Source organism: Borostomias antarcticus, assembly GCF_949987555.1.
Source record: "Borostomias antarcticus genome assembly, chromosome: 22".
In the NCBI taxonomy this organism is placed as follows: Eukaryota; Metazoa; Chordata; class Actinopteri; order Stomiiformes; family Stomiidae; genus Borostomias; species Borostomias antarcticus.
Window position 1 is genome coordinate 7,486,615 of NC_140255.1, and position 21,989 is coordinate 7,508,603.

General features: G+C 43.7%; 2 protein-coding genes across 2 annotated transcripts; one reads left to right on the plus strand and one right to left on the minus strand.

Annotated features, from left to right (window-relative positions):
* Positions 1 to 5,376: 5,376 nt before the first annotated feature.
* LOC311323554 (heparan sulfate glucosamine 3-O-sulfotransferase 2-like) lies at positions 5,377 to 7,471 on the minus strand (the record flags this gene model as incomplete). The annotated part of the gene is made up of 2 exons (XM_084455803.1): positions 5,377 to 5,995; positions 6,954 to 7,471. The coding sequence occupies 2 exons, from the start codon at positions 7,469 to 7,471 to the stop codon at positions 5,377 to 5,379; spliced, it is 1,137 nt and encodes a 378-aa protein (XP_084311929.1).
* A 2,982-nt stretch (positions 7,472 to 10,453) lies between these two features.
* LOC311323553 (uncharacterized protein) lies at positions 10,454 to 18,029 on the plus strand. The gene is made up of 10 exons (XM_084455802.1): positions 10,454 to 10,539; positions 10,923 to 11,123; positions 11,280 to 11,479; positions 12,065 to 12,095; positions 12,199 to 12,240; positions 12,739 to 12,807; positions 13,041 to 13,457; positions 15,747 to 15,785; positions 16,325 to 16,621; positions 16,990 to 18,029. Exons 2-10 carry the CDS (start codon positions 10,934 to 10,936, stop codon positions 17,205 to 17,207), a joined length of 1,503 nt encoding a protein of 500 aa, XP_084311928.1. The 5' UTR covers positions 10,454 to 10,539; positions 10,923 to 10,933; the 3' UTR covers positions 17,208 to 18,029.
* Positions 18,030 to 21,989: the final 3,960 nt, after the last annotated feature.

The window sequence follows — 21,989 nt, forward strand, 5'->3', positions numbered from 1 at the left end:
GGTCTGGAACGCTCCTGGGTTTTAATCAGCCCCCCTACCTCACTTTACATAGGTACTCCGCAGAAACACTGTGTATGTGTGTGTGTGTGTGTGTGTGTGTGTGTGTGTGTGTGTGTGGACCACGACGACATCAAACTCTGACAAATTGATTCAACAACAAGGCAGATGGCTGTGAATAGCTGCTGCTGATTTGGGGGGAGGGGGGCGGGGGGTAGTTTTGATGATCGTCAAGAGATCTGAATCCCGTTGGGGAATGTGTGTCCTCTCATAGCGTGTCCTCTCCTGTTCCTCTCGCTGTCTTGAGTTGACGTGGGGATTGAAGTGAAGTCACCAGCTGATTTGTAGTGTAGATGTGAATGACCAAAATAGAGAAGAGGTGAAAATAAACAGGTTTCTTTTTTGGATTCATCATTCGATTCCCTGTCATCGCCACAAGGATGGAATTTAATTCATTCACACCTTTGAGTGAACCTGCAGTTTTTGACTCATCATACCATCTCAGAATGTCTTCTCTGGTAGCCTGTTGAGTTTAGTTGTGCAGCTACAGGAGATCAATGCTGTCTCTTCCTCATTATTTTGTTTTGTTCATGAAGCCATTGACTTCCAGACGGAGGTGTCCCTGATGAGAACAGGAGTACACGCACACACAGCAGCAGGATGCACACACACACACACACACACACACACACACACACACATAGTGGCAGACTGTATACACACATACAACAGCAGGCTGCACACACACACACACACACACACACAGTGGCAGACTGCACACACACATACAACAGAGAACAGGAGTACACACACACATACAGTAGCATGTTGCACACACACACATACAACAGAGAACAGGAGTACACACACACACACACACACACACACACACACTGTGTGAGTCTGTTCTGATCCTTTACCTTGAAGTCTGTAAAAATAGCAGCTGATCCTCCTTGACTTCCCTTCTGCTGACGCACTTTCAGAGTGCTCTCTCTTTCTCTCTCTCTTTCTCTCTCTCTTTCTCTCTCATTTTCTTTGACTCTCTTTATCTAACACACACACACACACACACACACACACACCTACACACACACACGTGTGTGCACATGCAGTACAGTACACTCACACATTCTGTACGCCCACATGCATTCTCACATCCACTCACTCACAGACACCGTCTCTACAGGGGCTTTCAATGTAGGCTTCCACGTTGGTATGCAGATGGTTAGAGAGACGGCCCCTTGTCTGGTTAGGAGCTGGGGCCCCGCAGCTGTCAGCACTCCATTTTAATTTGCTTCTGCTGCCGCCGGAGGCTCCTAGGACTGGGCCCCGCTGTCTGCCTCTGTGACTACAGTCGGCTGTTCTGAGGGTTTTCTGGACCGAGCTGGGTGCAGCCTCTCTGGTTTCCGGACCGCTGCGACACCGGCAGGTGCTGCTGTCACTTTAGTCAAAGAAGGACCACGTTGGGCCCGATCGCAACGCCCTGGGCTGAGGGGACATCACAACCCCATTTTAATGAGCTTCCTTCAGAAAGGAAGTAGTTGAAAAAAAAGGAAAGGCGCAGTGCTGCAGCGTTCTGACTAATACATGTCTGAGAATAAAACCAACCACAAACCAGGATGGTAGACTGACTCAGTGCACTGTAGTGACACTTCATTTGACTTGCTTTGATGCTTATAACAGGACGCAATGTCACTATGTGAGACTATGTCAACTGATTAATGATGACTAATTACACTTCATTTGCAATCCCCATCAGTAGCTGCCCATTGAGCATGAGACATAACATAGCATAATAAACATAAAGAAGACGTACTGTAACATGACATAATAAACGTGAAGACATAACATGACATAATAAACGTGAAGACATAACATGACATAATAAACGTGAAGACATAACATGACATAATAAACATGAAGACATACAGTAACATGACATAATAAACGTGAAGACATAACATGACATAATAAACGTGAAGACATAACATGACATAATAAATGTGAAGACAACATAATAAACGTGAAGACATAGCATGACCTAATAAACGTGAAGACATAACATGACATAATAAACATGAAGACATACAGTAACATGACATAATAAACGTGAAGACATAACATGACATAATAAACGTGAAGACATAACATGACATAATAAATGTGAAGACAACATAATAAACATGAAGACATAGCATGACATAATAAACGTGCAGACAACATGACATAATAAACATTATATAACATGACATAACATGTTATACAAGACATAACATGACATAATAAACATGAAGACATAACATGACATTATAAAGGTCTGACATTACTCCGTACTATACGCTACCAATGAGTCATTGTCACCAAAGGTTTTATGACTCGCAAGTTAAATGAGATTACCAAAAAAAACATTTTAAATGTAATTACAAAAAACATCCCTTCAGTTCCAAGAATTTTGTAATTCCTCGAAATGTTGTTTTCCTAGCTAGCTAATGAAGATGGTGTGGAGCTTCCTGCAGGCCAAGCCAAGATCCGGATTAAAATATCACTTCCTAAATCCTCAATTAGACTTCATAAAGCAGGTCTACTAACCTACCTGGAATCAGTCAGGCAGAGTTCAATCAGGAACCTTTCTATAGAGAGTTCTTCTGTCGTTACTAATGGTTCTATGTAGCACAATATTACACTGCATCCCTGTAACACACACATGTTCCCTGCATTTGCATGCGTCCTCCCCAAGAGAATCGAGAGAGAGAGAGAGAGACAGAGAGAGAGAGAGAGAGAGCGAGACAGAGAGAGAGAGCGAGAGAGAGAGAGACAGAGAGAGAGAGCGAGAAAGAGAGAGCGAGACAGAGAGATAGCGAGAGAGAGAGAGAGACAGAGAGAGAGAGAGAGAGAGCGAGACAGAGAGAGAGAGACAGAGAGAGAGAGCGAGAGAGACAGAGAGAGAGCGAGAGTGAGAGAGCGAGAGTGAGAGAGCGAGAGAGAGAGCGAGAGAGCGTTGACCTGCAGCCAGTCTCCAGAGAGGTCTTGGCTGGTGGTGGTTAAATCAGACTTGTGGCTGATGTGTGTTGTAGGGCTGGGCTTGTTCCAGCCCTCCCGTGCCTAATGAGGACCCCTGGGTACAGAGCAGAGGGCTGCCCCTCACGCCGCCTGCTTGGATAGCGGCCCACCTGCGAGTTCTCAGACCACAGAAATGAGCTGCTGGGGAATGTGATGACAAGGAGGGCAGCAGAGGTGGAGACAGTCTCCCAGCCGGTGTCCCCCATCAGTCTAATGAACCCTCCAAAAGACAGGACGGCAGAGACGGGAAGAGAGGAGACGCTTGGACAGAAAAGGACGAGAGAGACATGACAGAAAGAAGGAGAGAGAAAAAATGTGGCTTGGGCAAACACGTAATAACCTAACAACTTGCATGTTTCAACGTTAGACTTTGTGAATTGGTCTGAGGTCTAGGAATAGGACCAGCCTGGAGGAGCCTCTCACATGAGGGGGGTTTAATGAGCAGGAGCCGTGGTTGTGGGTTTGACTGGTGAATAAAAGTGTGGGAGCTCCGAGGTGAGAGGACGACACGGGGGAGCGGGCGTCCTACATTCCACCGGACAGGAACGCCTGCCTGTTCCTAATTCCTCTCTCCGCTGTTCTTCTCACTCCCTGACTTTTTAACGGTGTGTGTGGGGGTGGGGGGGTCTTAAGTCACGACAAAGCCCCGTTTGGTGTTTTCATATAGCGGGACTCAGCCTGTCACTTTTCCCGACCCAGGATCAGGAGTTCATTCTGGCTGAGGTAAAGATGCTGTGATGTCTGACTGGTACTGCACCTGAACATACTGTATATCTAAACATCACGTTCTCATAACGTTCTGTGACTCAATAGGCTGTGTCGGTGTTTCCCATGGACGATACAGATGGCTGTGTCCCCTGCCCCCGCCCCCAGGCACCGACAACCCAGTCTTAGCATTCCGAGCATGTACCCAAACCCAAACTTCTCCAATGCAATCATGTCACAAGTGGGGCCCAGAATCTATCTGACAACCTGCCACAACCAGACGGACCCTCCTTTGTCTCTGAGAAGAGATTGGAATTCTGTGCCCAACAAAGCTATCCTGTCTCAAATCAAAACTCCTAAATGGTTTGCAAGAATCCCTTGGACAATGGATAGCAATAATTGATAAGAATATATATATATATATATATATATATATATATATATATAAATCAAGAAAGAAGATTACAGTCTTCATTGTGAAGTTTGTTGTGTTGAAACAACAACAACACTAGTGTGACCGCGGTGAGACTGGCGTATCAGTCTTCCCCTGCAGTGATACCAACCTTTCATTTAGAGGAGAGAGATCTTGAGAGGGATTGCACTAGAAAAATGGCACCTTTGGGAAAAGGACAAAACGACCGAGGTCTGAGAAATGTAATTTCTATCTTCTGAATCCCTTCGCAGACCGAGTGGGTCGCTTGTTATCCAGTGCTCCTCCTCTGTTCCCTTGAAGATTAGGGTACTGTGAGGCCGGTTACCAAGAGGAGTAATAGTGTCCGCCATTTTTTAATCAAGACAGAAAATAGATTTCAGGTATAATATGATTAATAGCTGGATTATTATGCTGTATTTCTTACCCAGGCCCTTTTATCTATGAGATCAACGGGTTTAATTGCAAAAAGTTCACAGCATTGCATAAAGTGATGAGCTAATCTTAAATTGTGGAGCTTTCTCAGTCAGAAGTGCTCTGCAGCGCGCAGGGTTTCCTGTTCCAGAATGCTAGCGCTTAAAACATCCCTCCTGGAACAAGTCACTGACATTTCCAAGGCTTTACTTTTAATCCCTGTGTTGATTAGTGAGGCGAGTTCAAGTAAACCTATCCCTTAGAATTTCCTCTTTTTACTCGATACACTCGTCAGCAGCTACTGCAGGACAGCAAGTCAGCGAGAAAAAAAGTACTGTGAGGCAAAGTTACAGATTTTCAGCTGGATTCATGTTTTCATCAAATGAAATGAATGTTTGACACTGAATAAGGGGACGCTGCAGTAATGTATAGAAGCCAGTGACATGACACATATTGGAATAGTTAATACGGTGAGTTTGCTGATATGTTATTGACAAGGCAGGGCGGCCCTCATGTGCTCATTGCGTCGAAACATGGGAGTGTGGCAGGCCCACCGGTCCCACCTCGGACACTCAAACCTGTCTGAACTCAACATTGTTCTGTACTGATCTTCTCATAAATGAAATGACACGCATGCATATTCAAGTAGCCTTGCAAGTGCTTGCAGTACATTAGTGGAAGATATGTCTCTGGCCTCATCTTCACCTCTGAGCCACCCCCCCTCCACCCCCTCCACCCCCCCACCCCGCCCGCCCAAATAAGAGTCTCTACTATTCCCACTTAAAATCGTGACCCACCATTTGGTAGAACCTGTCGTTGTGCGGCCTGTAGAAGTCCCTGAGCTGCTCCAGGGCGTCGCGGTCGATCTGGACGTGCGTCCGGCCCTTGGACTTGCCCAGGCAGCGTGGCCGGCCGCTGCTCTCTGGCTTCTTCAGGCAGGGGAAGCCCTTGGTCCGGTTGAAGTAGAAGTGCTTGTCCGTGACGATGCGCTTCAGCCCCAGGAAGTCCTGGAGGTGCGCCAGCTCCCCCGCCGGGTCGGCGATCAGCCGCTCGCCGCTCACGAAGTGCATCTGCTCCAGAGGGAAGTGGCGCAGCCAGTTCTCCAGGTGCAGCGCGTACAGCCCGATGCGGAGGGCGTTCCAGGACGCGTCCACCAGGTCCAGGCTCCCGTTCTGGAAGGCCAGCTCCTGGAAGCTGGGCAGGTCCGGCGTCTTGGTCAGCGTCTGGGTGTAGTCGGAGATGGCGCGGGTGACCGGGTCCCGCACCACCACAATCAGCTTGGTGTCCCGGGCCATGGTGGCGATGCGGCCGGGGGCCTCCCTGGTCACGAAGTAGCTGGGCGTCTTCTCCATGGTGATCTGGCCATCCAGGGTGCGCGGCATCAGGCTTCTGATTGGTGGACGGTGACGAGGATGAAGGGACAGAGACGGAGGAATGTGACAGCTGCATCAGTCAGATAGCACATGCTACAGTATGCGATTTAAAAGCAGATCGGCAAAAAAGCAACAGCCTATTGCTACAGTATGGACGCCTACACAGAGGCAACCACTGGGAATCCTAACTAATGGACGACAGCGCACACTGAATCAGTCACATAGAGGATGATTTATACTGAGCAAACTGTCTGTTGAGAAGAGATCCAACTGGAGGCCCACTTGGATGTACAGTAAAGTAGGCCTACTGTGTAATGTTAATGTGAACATATCTGTGATGTGACAAGTTTGTTGGAGTACAGAAAGGCAGAGACAACAACAAAGCCACCGTTTTGGCTATGTTCCCTCAGGTTCTATGTTCCCCTCGGGTTCTACGTTCCCTCGGGTTCTATGTTCCCAGATTCTATGTTCCCAAGTTCCCAATGAGAATGAGAACTCAGCACGGGCAGGATAGGGACGCCTCTGCGCTGAGACCTCCTGTCCTGAGCTGTGTTTCCTATCCTGTCTCTTCTCTCCTGCATGACAAGCCCAGTCCGCGGTTGCTCAGGAGTAATAAATCAACAGCGAACAAAAATGTAAATTCGACGGAGGAGAGTGACTCTTTGGGTCAGAACTGGATCAGATAAGTAGGCCGCCATAGTCTAACTCTTTCAAAGTGGAAAGTGAAGTTTTCTCGCACAGCATAACAAGAAGATGAAGGCATAGGCTACATTTTGTGCAACAAGGTATTTGATTTGGGGATTAAATGTGCTTTTAGAGAGATCCAGCATTACTTTAATCAGGGACGAGTGCTTTCAAACACATTAAATGTAATTAATTCGTGCAACTAGCCTCTAAAGATTATGCAAATCGAGGCTCTGAGCCGTTCCGGTCAACTTCTGTTTCATGCGGTCGACCGGTCCATATGCTCTCACCTGTACCAGTCCAAGCCCCGGTCATAGTTCCTGTCGAAAAAATGTGTCTCGGTTCCGACTGCCCGCACGTCGGGGTGGATCCGTATGAACTCCAGGACCGCCCTAGTCCCGCCCTTCTTAACGCCCACTATGATGGCGTTAGGCAGCTTTTTATTGCCGAACTTCACGTTGCCCGAGTTGTTCCATGAACGGTTTAGCGTGTTATTCCGAACCGTGTCGGGATGAAAGGCGTTTCTTTGGTCGGATCCGTGGTGAGCTACATCCCTCCCTCTCGCGTCCAAGGAAAACGTGCAAGCGAGAGATTTCTGAAGAAGTTTTTTGGATCCGTCGCTGTTGACGCGCAGACAGTTCTGCGTCGGATCGTTGGGTTTCAGGATGACCATGTGAAAGTCAGAGGAGAACAGGAGACAGTACAGTAAATATGACAGCGACAGGCAGAGAGAGGACAAACACATGCACGTTCGTGTGAGCCTAAAGGAAGACGGCACAAGTCTGTGTAAGAACAGAATGCATGCCATATCTCCATAGAAATAAATGGTCCATGTTTTTCATTGATTTATTCCTTGGCGGATGCCTTTTCTGTTTGCTATTTGAGGCTATGTCTCAATCCCTCTTAAATTTGCATATGAGATTAAACAGTCATAGTCCCTTGTCATAGTTTAATGCAGCCTATAATTAACAAGGCGAGTCCGAAGTATTCCAAATAGAAAAACGTGTCCATGATTTGGAAACAAACTGACGGGATAAAGCGAAATTAATTGGCGTCTTTTTTCTTTCCTTTTTTTAAACTTCAGTCTAAAGCAAACCGAAGAAATCATTGAAGGTCGCGTCAGAAAACAGGCTAAAGGTCTTCTGTTCGAATCCTGCAAACCTGAAAATAATATCCTATACTCCTCTTGGGCGAACGGGAGAGACGCCACGCCGGGTCCACTTCTCAAGGATGTCAGCCCCAGAGCTGGAGGAAGAGCCTCTTCAGAGGTGCGCCTGACGTCAGTTACCATACCGTTTAAGAACTGCAACCACACGCACATTCGATTTAAGCAAAACTCACTGTTTTAAGACATTTAGGCTACTCTAAATACATAAGTGTTAACCTAACCCATATTTGCTTATGATCCAACCAATTAGGTAAAACTGAATATCTTCAAGCATTCCCACGGGGAGCATATTTTAACTGGCTATAAAATGTCACACCTGGGCTACTTGATTTATGCTCCAACTTTTAATTTTGCAAGTTTTTACTGTGACCATGTGTGTGTCTGTGTGTGTGAGAGTGAAAGAGAGAGAGAGAGAGAAAGAGAGAGAGAGAGAGACAGAGAGAGAGAGAAAGAGAGACGTGTGTGTATAGCCTACAGTGTGTGAGAGAGAGACACGGACACAGAGAAAGACAGAGAGCCTTTAGACGCGTGTGTGTGTGCGTGCGTGCATGCATGGCTCAGTGTGTCAGCCTATGCACTGACCTTGGCCACACAGAGTCCCAGAGCCCCCCGCCCCCTCCCTCCCTACACCGAAGAGGTTATCATCATGTGTGGGCGGGGGTCATCCTGCTTGCCCAGGTCATCTCTCTTACTTAGGCTACTTACTTCAGAGACGAGGCCGCAGAAGGGAGGACTGTTGCACCCTTGAGCGTTCCCCGGGAGGAGTCGAGGTGTCAGCGGCGACCCCGTGGGTGTCCGCGCCCGATCTCAGCGCGCTCTGATTAAAGAATGATTTATAGGGCTGGTCGGGGAGGCCCGCTCGGCAATCCGTCTCCCGAATTAGTTTTTCCCCCAGCAAGAGGGCGGGTAAATCAAACGTGTGGCACGAGTGAAGCCGGCGGACGGTGTCAGGGTGGCGATACAGGCCGGTGATTAAACGTTATAATCACGGCTGCCGCGCCGGGCGCAGTGTGTTGTGAGTGTTTTGTGACGCACTTCCGCACTCATTTATCACGGCGAGGTAAAGCTCGGGAGGCGCGCGCTATCTGGTTATAACCCACCCCAAATATGACCAGACACTCATAGTGGATATCCTGCATATCAATGGGATGTATGGATGTATCAATGTCATTGTGTGACTAGCCACAGCAATCAGAAGCAATTTCAGCTTACACACACACACACGCACGCACGCACACACACACACACACACACACACACACACACACACACACACACACACACACACACACACACACTTTACAGTGGCAGATGATATGCGCAACTAGGCCAGCAGCAAAACAATAAACAGTTTAGTTTTTGCTTAATGTCTAAGTTTACCTGGTTAAAGACTTTCCCGTGATGCACACGGTTACACTCACAGAGTAAAGCGATCTGTCTGAGGAGCAGAGGACCTCGTGAGAGCAACATTGCTACCAATGAACCCTGTCACTCCAGTTCTCTCTTCAAGTGGATCTACAAGCCTGGTGCTGCCATCTAGTGGTGAGAATCATTCAATACTGTATATGGAAGTCCCGCCTCCATAATTCAGACTTGATTTCAAATGGTGAAATGGTAAATCAATGCCACGTTTGCAATTCATTTTATCATCTATCACACTACACTGCACACATACTGTACATACACTCACCACACTCCAATCTGTAGGTGCCTCAACCCTTTTAACTGTATATCGTATTTTGTATATTCCACTGTATTTTGTGTTTGCAGTTTTTTGTATTGCATTTGCCCTATGTCTTAACACTGTCCTGTCCTGCACGCTGTCCTATGTCTTAGCACTGTCCTGTCCTGTCCTGCACGCTGTCCTATGTCTTAGCACTGTCCTGTCCTGTCCTGCACGCTGTCCTATGTCGTCTGTAACAGCGTTTGCCTTAACCCGTCAGACTCCTAGTGTGAACCATATCTGTACATGGCTAATAAAACGGATCTTCACATTCAAAGTACTTTATTTTCTGAGAGTTTTTTTTTCTAGAGTGGAAGACATAACACATGATACAACACAGGACACAGAACAGACACAGGATACACCTCTATTACACAATAAATATTACATTTAGCCTACAGATTAAAATATAACGCTAAGGATAAATACATAATAGTGCATGCAGTGCATAGTGCCTGCCTGTGTGTGTGTGGGCGCGCGCGCGTGTGTAAATCTTGATTATTTCATGATAAATAATAATGCCTCTCAATTTGAAAAAGAAATAGCAAAGTGTGTTTGATATTGCATTTTTCCACAATATTATCCAGAACCACACTGAAATTAGTTCATTAAAAATGAAATGTAAACGCTGAAATGACTATCATGTTTGCATTCTCGTTTCCTTGTTGGGGTAGCAGACACTTTGACAAAAAGAAAGTGATGCTCGTGAGCAATGCTTGCCTGCAAAGTTAAAGAATGTCCAAATTCTAACAATGAATTAAAATCGATCATTTAATCGCAAATGATTAAATTGGCTTGTAAGATTCCGAGCTGTTTTCCAAGCGTTTTCGTTGTCAATCTGCGCTCGACCGACGTGTCAATCAAATACTGTGGGCGGGGTTTTCTGTCCTCGCCTCTAAGTGAAAGTGAAAGGATACTTCAGCAATACGTGACCTGTAAATGCGTGCGTGTTAAGAACATCTGAACTTGACTTCGACATAAGAAGGTAGAGTTACCTATATAATAGGAAACATTTCTTATAAAAAATTTACCAAATGTATGACTAATGTGCTGATAGTGAAGTTATGGTCTCGTTACTGGAATGGTAACCATGCATTTCTTACTCATGCAGTGAAAATGGCCGCGTTCGGACCACAAAAATAGACGTGTAACTATGTTACAGACGTAGTCATTTTTCATATATTTTTTGTTTACTTGTTACTGTTAATTGAGGAGGCTGGTGTTGCTGTTGAAAACAATAGTTTTAATGATTGTCACTTGCATGCGGACACAAAATGATGTAACATAAAGCATTACTTAGGCTACAGTAGTACAATAATGTCATTACATAACGAGAAATATATATTTATATAAACTATTTTCTTGCAGGGAGGCCAAGCATGGAGAAATGTCACACTATTGTAATAGGGAACACTTTGGATTCTCATAAAGAGTTGATGAGACAACTAGTTCAAGCAGGTTTAAAGGAAGTGAGGTCACCACAGGACTCTGATATCATCATAGCTTTCTGTCCCATTACCAGTCGAGTTGGAACTGATATTGAATATGCCTTATCAAAGATCCCTGAAGGTAATCAGTTCATATTAATCAAACAACTGTATCATCATCATGGTTTTGATTTAGGGATCAGTACAGGATCTCACACCATGTGTGTCATTAAAACATTTCTGAAAGGACGTGAGCTACTACTGTATAGTGTTTAGTCTGTCCCTCTATTGACAACAGGTAAGCCTGTCATCCTGGTGGTGCTGCACTTCACCTTCAAGCCAGACTTCACTGTTCCTGACAGCAGCAGACATGTGACCAGACCTGATGTGGAGCTCATAGTGGACTGTCTGTTCCATGACAGTAAGGGACTGCTGAAATGTCCTCGCAATCAAGCTGCAGCTAAAGAAATCCTCAAGCATCTAAATATGAAGCCCAAGGTATTTATCTATATTAATACAGGGTATATAAACAGCTGGATATGACTGCTAATGTCTATGAGTGTACTGTTTTTTTTTTCATTGATAAACAAATACCTGGGATTTGCTCGCTGGTAGAGGGTCATTCCCAAACAAAGGCAGTGATTTGCTTGCTCGGAAATTGTGCAAGGCACATATATCCTACAAAAAAAGTTACTAAATGTTAGAAAGTTACTAAATGTTCCATGGACTTCCAATGTGAAGTATTTGGTAGCTTGATTAATAAACACATTACATACATTTATATTGTTTGATTTTGAAACAGTAGCCTTAATATTTTAATTTTAATATTTTAATTTTTTAAGTGTAATTGTGTAATTTTATGTAACTGCTATGTATGTGAATTTTAATGTTGCCAGCTAACGTTGAGTTGGTCATTTCAAAAGTAGCTCCCAAGCCAAAAAAGTGTGGGTACCCCTGATGTAGGCTATTTAGTAAGATACCCTACAGTGTATAGTACAGTAAGCTAAAGTACACTACAAAGAAGACTATAATTACAGTACACAATAAAGTAGGCTCATCTGTCACTTGTTCTCTCTCTTGCAGACTGATGCAGGTCCCTCATATATGCCGAAGGGTAATTAACCTCCTTCCAGTTGTTTAATGTCTTGCGATGGCTTCCAATTCAAAGAAAGGATTGAAAAAATATTGTAGTGTTTTAACATGAATGCCATCCACAGAATCATCTGTCTCTCAAAAAGGACTGTTGAACAGAAAGCCAGGTGTGTAACAATAATTACACCTACATGATTTCACACTTTTCTCAAAGGTTCTCAGAGGTTAAATATGATTCACAATTGACTCTTGACAATTCATGAATATAACTCTTGTAGTTATGCTAACGGAAATAATTGCTAACTTTCTCTGCATCTTTCTATCATTTGTCCACTATTTATTTTCTGGCTCATCTTCACTCAGTAGATCTTCCTCGACCTCTTCCATGTTTACATGACAGTTTGTCAATTTGATATATTGAAATTATAGCATTAATGTTACTTATTATGGTGCGTTACAGTACAGTGTAAGCAGCCGTAGTGAAGGAGCAATGCAAAATCACAGTTGTACAGTCGTCTATGAAGGAAGATCTGGTGGTTGAGATCAGTCGCACCACTTGTGTTTGGCAGGATAACTTTAAATCCACACCAGAAAGTTAATGTTCAGACGTGGTCTACACAGAACTTAACTCTTACTTTTTTTTTTTTTTTTTTTAAACATGTCAGGTCAAGTCTTGGAGAGATCTAAGACAGAAGACAAGCCAGATGAGAGAGAGTCTGCTCAAATGATAAGTGGTAAGTGGATGTGTGAAGGAGAGTGGGGTAGTTCAATAAAGTCATTGATCACAAATGTGAAGAAATTTCAAATCTGTATGTAATAAATGTATGAAATCATTAGTTATTACCATGCTCTATTCAGATGACAGGAAGGTACAGAGCCAGTGATAAAAAAGCGATCTATTCCACAACTGAAAATAATTTTTCACTTTTGTTAATCCACACACCGTTCTTCATATCCCTGTTTACAGTGTTGAAGATGTCACTTGAGGAATGTTCAGAGCAACTGATGCAGAAGAAGAAAGAACTTCAGGCCAGTGAAGACAATATGAACAGTGTGCTGGAGACCGCAGGACAGAAACTGAGAGAGAAAGAGATACAACTGCAGAACAGTAAGAGAGAACTGACAAAGACTCTGCAAGACAAGAAGCAAGTAGAGAACCTCAGAGTCAATCTGCAGGAGAAATACTCTGAACTGGAGGAGAGGAACCAGAGACTGAGAGAAAAGGAGGAACAGCTGAAAGAGAGAGAGAAACAGCTGGAGAATAAAGAACATGAAGTTGAAGAGAGAGAGAAGAGACAGGAAGAGAAGGACCAACTACTGAGGGGGAAAGAAAAACAACTTGAGGACACAGAGAGAAAACTGGAAACTGCTAACCATAGAATTGGTGAGAGAAGAAAAGTCACTCGTTTTTTAATTTCTTGGATATCAATTGTATTCCTCATTTTGTAGGCTGAAATGTTAGCATCGGCGCCATTTGGTCCAAAAATCCCTTTGGGAAAAATGAATGGGATTTGTGAAAATTGGCTGTGTTTAACAGACTGCCAGAATAGAGACCTCAGAACCAACTGGCTTCAAAATTCACAAAACTCATCGTCAATGATGTGTTTTATCTTTTAGAACAAAATGTAGTCGACTATATTCTGGGAGTCTCTGTTAAACACAGACCTTATTTTTGCCATTTAAAAAAACACATTAATTTTCCCATTCATTTTGGACTTACAGGGACTGATTTTGTACGTTTGCCCACTGACAAAGAAATGATCAGTCTATAATGTTAATAGTAGGTTTATTTTAACAGTGAGAGACAGAATAACAACAAAATCCAGAAAAACACATTTCAAAAAAGTTGAATGCAATTGATTTGCATTTGATCGAGTGAAATAAGTATTTGGTCCCCTATTAACCAGCAAGATTTCTGGCTCCCACAGACTGGTTATGTCCATGAGGCACACAAATGAGTCCTCTCCCTTTAAGAGAGTGCTCCTAATCTCAGCTCGCTACCTGTATAAAAGACACCTGTCCACAGAAGCAATCAATCAATCAGATTCCAAACTCTCTACAATGGCCGAGACCAAAGAGCTGTCCAAGGATGTCAGGGACAACATTGTAGACCTGTACAAGGCTGGAATGTGCTACAAGACCATCGCCAAGCAGCTTGGTGAGAAGGTGACAACAGTTGGTGCGATTATTCGCAAATGGAAGAAACACACAATAACTGTCAATCTCCCTCGGTCTGGGGCTCCACGCAAGATCTCGCCTTGTGGAGTTTCAATGATCATGAGAGTGGTGAGGAATCAGCCCAGAACTACATGGGAGGACCTTGTCAATGATCTCAAGGCAGCTGGGACCACAGTCACCACGAAAACAACTGGTAACACATTACGCCGTAATGGACTGAAATCCTGCAGCGCCCACAAGGTCCCCCTGCTCAAGAAAGCACATGAACAGGCCCGTCTGAAGTTTACCAATGAACATCTGAATGATTCAGAGGAAGACTGGGTGAAAGTGTTGTGGTCAGATGAGACACAAATCAAGCTCTTTGGCATCAACTCAACTTGCCGTGTTTGGAGGAGGAGAAATGCTGACTATGATCCCAAGAACACCATCCCCACCATCAAACATGGAGGTGGAAACATTATGCTTTGGGGGTGTTTTTCTGCTAAGGGGACAGGACAACTTAACAGCATCAAAGGGAAGATGAACGGGGCCATGTACCATCAAATCTTGGATGAGAACCTCCTTCCCTCAGTCAGGGCACTGAACATGGGTCATGGATGGGTTTTCCTGCATGATAATGACCCAAAACACACGGCCAAGGCAATAAAGGAGTGGCTCAAGAAGAAGCACATTAAGGTCCTGGAGTGGCCTAGCTAGTCTCCAGACCTTCATCCCATAGAACATCTGTGGAGGGAGCTGAAGCTGTGAGTTGCCAAACGTCAGCCTCGAAACCTTAATGACTTGGAGAGTTTCTGCAAAGACGAGTAGGACAAAATCCCTCCTGAGATGTGTTCAAACCTGGTGGCCAACTACAAGAACCGTCTGACCTCTGTGATCGCCAACAAGGGTTTCACCAACAAGTACTAAGTCGTGTTTTGGGAAGGGGTCAAATACTTATTTCACTCATTAATGCAAATGCAAATCAATTATTGTGTTTTTCTGGACTTTTTTGTTATTCTGTCTCTCACTGTTAAAATAAACCTACCATTAAAATTATAGACTGATAATTGGGTATGGGCAAATGGGCAAATGGGCAAACTTACAAAATCAGCAGGGGATCAAATAATTATTTCCCTCACTGTACAGTAGAACCAAATGGCGCCAATGCTAACCTTTCAGCCTACAAAGTGCCATCAGACCTCACCACTCTATTCTACTACCTGTGGTAGTGAGTTGAACTGGTTAAACTCACTCCTCAGTATAAATCCTGCCCAACTGCGCCATACAGTAGAATTGCTCACTCTCCGCTGGCGTAGCTGGCTAAAGTGGTGTTCAAGAGAGGTGGTCATGTGCGTCGGCGAGTCAGAGAGCCTGAGATCAAACCCAGCGTGTGGAAGTGAGTGTGGAAGTGATATGGACGAGCGACGCAGCAACACCTGCGACAGTACAGTGGCTGCTCATCGTTTCAGGCTTGTTGATTTAACAATACTACCTCTGGTTTCTCCTGTCATTTCAGAGGACAAACTGAGTGCAGAAACATCAGCTCTATCAATAGGTGAGTGATCTCTTGCGTGAGCTTTTAGACGGTCAGCTATCCAGGGCATCTATCCAGAGTTACACAGGAACATAATGTTCATAAAACGAATGATGAATGGATAACTCAGAATCAGTGACTTAATCACTTATCAGAATAATAACTTCTGATAATCACAGATGGGAGGTGGTACAGAAATGAGGATTTGCAGACCTCTTGACAAACTCACCTCAGAACTACCTCAATAGGCACTGGCCCACGTCAATTTTTCAGGGCCTGACTGGAGCAACATGTCGCATTGCATTACATTACAGTCATTTAGCAGACGCTTTTATCCAAAGCGACGAACAATAATTGAATTTAACATAGAAGTGTACCACTACCCGCCAGAACTCGTAAGTGCATTTCCTTTCTAAACAAGCATCTAGAGCTTACCCTAGTGCTGAAGTAAAAGTGTTGCTTGAACTCTACCTTTAGGTTTCTCTAAGTGGTCCGTTCTAGTTATTGAATCGCTAATTCACTTAGAACAGGAACAATCATTTATATTATATGTTCTACAGATTTTAAAGAGAGGGACACACAAACAAAAGAAAGAGACGCAGCACTGGAGAGGAAGATGGAGCAGCTGGAGGATGCAGAGAGGAGACTGAAGGAGCAGCTGACTGAGAAACAGACACAGCTGGACGGCTTAATCCAGCAGGTGAGACTCCTGGAGGACATGGCCAACCAGGTGGAGAGGAGCTCTAAGAGACAGCGAGAGGGCAGAGGCCCTGACCCGTACGGGCAGAGTAAAAAAACATGCAACGTGCTTCTCAGTGGCACTGACCACAACGAACCGCCAGATGATGCTGAACTCGGTGAGATCCAGATTTCTCTTTTCATATGTCATCAAATTTATTCCAATGTCCACCCTTGACATGAGTCCAGAAGTTATACTTTTGGGCAACCCATGATTTTAAATCTGTTGTCAGCTTGGAATATCCCATGTCTATTAATACATCTTACGTCTTTGTTTCTCATGACCAGTTTATCTGAATGAAATCTGTTGTGTGGTAGAGGCTGAAACTAGAGGCCTAGTCCATGATTGGTAGATGTGAGTCACTGCAGGACTTAATGCTAGATTATTCTTTTCACCATTACTGCTAAAAACACAAGACAGTGACGGTTCTGTTATGTTCCTCAATGTGAACCGGAGGGGTTCATGGACGTGTCTCTTATGTTTCAGCTGTGGAAAGGATTCAGTCCCCTGAGGCCTGTGAGGTCAGACCTGAGGCTTGTGTGGGTACAAGGATGCAGTCTCTTGAGGCCCGTGAGGTCAGACCCCAGAGAGAGGCCTGGAAGGACTCAGAAACCAGAGGAAGACCAGGAGATGTGGAGAGAGAGTTGGAAGAGTCAGTGTGGGCCGCTGATGGAGCCGTGGAAGAACAGTGGGGATGTGTGTAATCCACTGAAATGATTCAAGTGATCTATAGCGCTGGCATTTAGACTGAATACATATGTTATTGGTAGTAAGCATATATCTTTGTACTAACTGTATTTGGGCTTCTGTAACAGTAATCAAAGAATAGAGACAGCCTGGACATGCCTGTTCAAGATCAAGAAACCATTAGTCATGATGAATGTTGATAGATCTTTGGTTTTCTGTACCAGAATGTTCTTAGATATGTCATTTTAATGATTTAATGAATGAAGCAGAGCTCTCAGCCAATGAGGAGGGCTGGCTCTTGGGAGGACTGACTGGTCTCAGCTGGAAGAAAAGGGCTGGTTCTGTTGGGGTTGGTTCTGTTAGTGGTGTTGGGAGGACTGACTGGTCTCAGATGGGGGAACAGGACTGGTTCTGTTAGGTTTGGTTCTGTTAGTGGTGTTGGGAGGACTGACTGGTCCCAGATGGGGGAACAGGGCTGGTTCTGTTGGGGTTGGTTCTGTTAGTGGTGTTGGGAGGACTGACTGGTCTCAGATGGGGGAACAGGACTGGTTCTGTTAGGGTTGGTTCTGTTAGTGGTGTTGGGAGGACTGACTGGTCTCCGCTGGGGGAACAGGACTGGTTCTGTTAGGGTTGGTTCTGTTAGTGGTGTTGGGAGGACTGACTGGTCTCAGCTGGGGGAACAGGACTGATGCTGATTGTGAAGTTGGACTGGATAAAGCCGGGACTAATCGACTAATCGAGTTTCTTTAATCCAATGTTTAATCAGTCTTACATGATTCAGCAACAGGTAATGAATAAAATTGCTTACTGAGTGCTGTAGTTTAACTAAGCAACCTAGGGCCGTCATTTAAACTTGTCTATGTTTAATTAACTTTACTTGATATGAACTGCTAAAGATGAATGTATGCTAACCTACTGTAAGTGCTATAAAGTACCTATACATGTACCTACCTACCTACCTACCTACCTACTTACCTACCTACCTACCTACCTACCTACCTACCTACAGTATGAAGCAATTTCACAAATAGCAAAACGAGAAAAAGAGAGATTGGCAAAACTCTATCAATGTAATATATGTGCTATCTAAAGGTACCCAATGTAGTTTTTGACCACTAGTATGCGCTCTAGAGCAAGTTTGAGAAGGTGGTCCCCGAAAATCGCGTACTACGTCATTGCGTCAATACGCAAAGCACATAATAGTGACGTTTCACACATCTTTGTTGTTTTCAAAACATTAGCTACTGTAAATATCATTTTGCAAAGAAATTACAAGGTAGGAAAGACATTCAAGTGATTCAACATGTTTATTAGACTACAAGGAACCATATAATCGAGGAATTTCGAAAATAAACAAAGAATGGATTGTTTTGATTCACGTTTCGTTGGGTACCTTTAAGTGCAAAATGTTTTTTATATAAAAGGTGGCGGGCTACAACTGTAGCCACCTTGGAGAAAAGACTTTGATCCTTTGAAAAATGTGTTCACTTGGGTGAGTAACGAATACGGTGATGTAGACTGAGTGAAAAGGTCTATGGCGTAATGAATGGCCCCTGGCAGGGCGGTATACCGGGGTACAGCCCCAATAGTAGACCTACCTGAACCAGGGCTCGGAGGGAGGGAAAGATTCAAGACTGGAGAGATGGTTTATTTTGAGAGAGAGAGAAGGGAGGGAGGTAGAGTAAGTAGATAGAAACCACTTGACTCAGGTTCTCACCTCAAGAGTGCGTCTCTTTTAGCATCGATGTTCTCGTCACAGTTTTTGCTCTTGTATATCTGGGAACACAGATGTTTAATGTCTAAGGAAAAAAAAACGCCCAAGATCAACCTTTTTCCAGTCAGGATTTGGCAGCGAGCATCTTTTAATCCGTGGTACCGTTTCCACCCAGTAACACAACTTGACCTGTGAGTGAAACCATGTTAGTGCCCACTTCTCTGTGCAATCGGAAATCTAGCACACCAATCAGAAGCCCCCCCCCCCACCCCATCTCTTTCCAGCATCCACGACGTTGGGACAGCCTCCACCTTTTTCACATCCACAAACTCAACCATGCAGTACATTCTGACCAATGAAAACAGTCAACTATTATCTCTATATACTGGCTGACATGCTGGGCACTCTGCTACGGGACCACGTGACTCTTGACACACAGACACACACACACACACACACACGCACACACACACACATACACACACACACACACACACACACACACACACATACACACACACACACACACACCCTACTCATGGGTAGACATCTCCTATTGAAAATGGCCTGTTGAAAATACAGTAGGTTCCAGTACATGATATGGCCCCTACTATGGTGTAGCCTACCATTTAAACTCTCTTGAGAACTTTCAGTCCCTGTGTACATCCACATTCATTCCAATGCTACTTCCTCTATTTTAATACTAGGTGCAGAGGCTAGCATCACAGCCTTCGACATCAATATTCATCTACAGCTGCCAGTACACAGTAAAAGCCATACTAGGTCGCCCTCTCCTGGCCTCATAATGGACTACACCATGCAGTTATGAGGAAGGAAGCTTCACAGAGTTCATTATGAGGCCTAGCTGCCACTGCTGTGTGAGGCTGACAGTGGAATAATTCAAATATTCTTAATATACTTCGTGGCTGAACCCTCCCACCCTGGACACAACCCTTTGAACCTGTGGTCCATCAGCACCAAAACCTATAGGCACAAAAACAGTTTCTAGAGACTATAGCTGGCCTCGTCAACAAGGCGTGAATCGAGACCCCCACTATTGTAGTTAGGGCATTTTAGAAAATGTTCTAACCATCTTGTGAAAAAAGTGCTTACCAATAGCTTTCTTCACCAATGTGTTCATATATGTGTCTACTACAGTAACAGCTCTCAATTTATTCCAACCCAAAACCACTGGGAAAATTCTGGGGAGCCGAAGTTGGAGTACCTGGAGGTAACAAACAAACAAAAAAGTCTGTTGTCTAGTTTGTTGTCTAACTGACAGTCTAGTTTGTACATTTGTGTAGATTGTACTGTAATGTTTGTATTTTGCACTGTCCTCCTGTCTTGGTCCTGCCTGGTTTATTATCAGGCACCAACAAACCAATTCTTCACAGGTGCCAGTTTAGCCTACTTGGCTAAATAAAAATCTGAATAAGACAACAACAAAAAATGAAAGAGGAGAAGACAGATCCTCTTCTTTCCATGCTTTTTCTCAGTATCTTAATTCTCAAATGATGGCACAGGAGAACACAGGTTATTAAAACTGTGCTCTGGTGACTTTGTGGCCATGTAGCCTGCAGTCATCACATCCCAGACCCGAAGAGATTAGGGAATATCATATTCACTGAACTTGAATAACATCTGAATGTAATCTCATTTACTGCACTCATTAGTAGCCTATTGGGTCTGCAATAACGTGTATTTTCAAGTAGTCTAGCAAATAGTTCATTTAGGCTACCACAGTCACTTGCCTACAAATGAACCAAAATACACAGCCACATAACGGAGTGTGGAACGGGAATATCATACTGTAGTGATCAATGAAAACACCTACATGATCACTTTCTTTTACACTGTCAAAGGGTGGTGTACTGTCGGTCGTGTAGCGCCATCTGCTGGAGAATTCACTGAGCAGGTGAAGTTATTCAAACTTCACTTTAACTTCAGGAAGCGCTGCTCTAGTACACTTTGAGGGTGTGGTGGTACATGCGAACGGAAAACGTATCTTTCTGGTGTTTATTTCATCCACTGGAGCCTAAATAACAAGTGTGTGACATGTTCGAAAGCTAAACGTACGTCAGCTACGATGCTCTCATAACATTTTACAGTTGTAACGCAGGGCAGCGAATAAGAAACCTACTTCAGCCTTGTTCACTGGCTAGAGGTAAGTTCGCATTCATGAAAATAGGCCGATAACTTAGTACTGCTACGATGGAGTTTGCCAGAGGAGCTTAACATGTATAGCCTCATCGTCATTTGTCTAATATTCTGTCGTTGACTTATTGTCCAGGTTCTCTGGAGGAGAATGTGAGAAGGAGAGGAGGAGGAGAGGAGATACAGAGAAGAAGCGAGAGAAACTAAGGAGACAAACATGGCCTCAGGTAAACCGTCTGCACATCAATCCACACTTCATCATTCAATATTCAAAATATGTTTATTACAATGTTATTATAGTTAACGAAAACTAACTAAATAACGAAAACTAGGTGTGAAAAAAACATTTTAGTTAATTGAAATAAAAATAAAAACTAGGCTTTACAAAAAACGACAAATAACTAAAACTGTATTGTGTGTTTACAAAACTAAAATAAACTACAATTATAGAGAAAATGTCTTTAGTTTTAGTCTTTTTCATTTCATATACAAGCCTAGTATTTTGGGTGGATAGTAAATCTATCCTCCATTTTTTGTTGTTGCTGTGCCTCAGTCTGCGCAGAAGTAACCTGAAGTGCGCCTTTTTTTTTTTTTTTACTGCAACAACAAGTATACATAGGCCTAAAACAATAACATTTCACAATATCATAATATCTCGTGAGTATACAACTTATAAAATATATAATTCCAAAAACAAATGGCCAGGGGGTTAAGAATAAAGACACAAAAATTTAAGAAACAATCAAATTAATATCTTAGAAATCTTTAAGTGGTTAAATGTTTTAACTTTTTAGCTTTTTGTTTGTACATTCAGATATTGAAGAAATGTATTGTTTGATAAAAACAGTCAGCTCTAGAAAGTTTGGCTTTTTGTTGAAAATCTGTATCTGTGAATGTAAAATTTGGTCAAAAATAAAAAGCAAATTAATCA

What these genes read in the sequence shown, in the direction of transcription:
- LOC311323553 (XM_084455802.1), top strand. Translation starts at nt 10,934, where the DNA reads ATGGAGAAATGTCACACTATTGTAATAGGGAACACTTTGGATTCTCAT. An exon ending in TCCCTCATATATGCCGAAGG is followed by an intron (nt 12,096 to 12,198) that starts GTAATTAACCTC and finishes TGCCATCCACAG; the next exon opens with AATCATCTGTCTCTCAAAAA. An exon ending in ACTGTTGAACAGAAAGCCAG is followed by an intron (nt 12,241 to 12,738) that starts GTGTGTAACAAT and finishes TAAACATGTCAG; the next exon opens with GTCAAGTCTTGGAGAGATCT.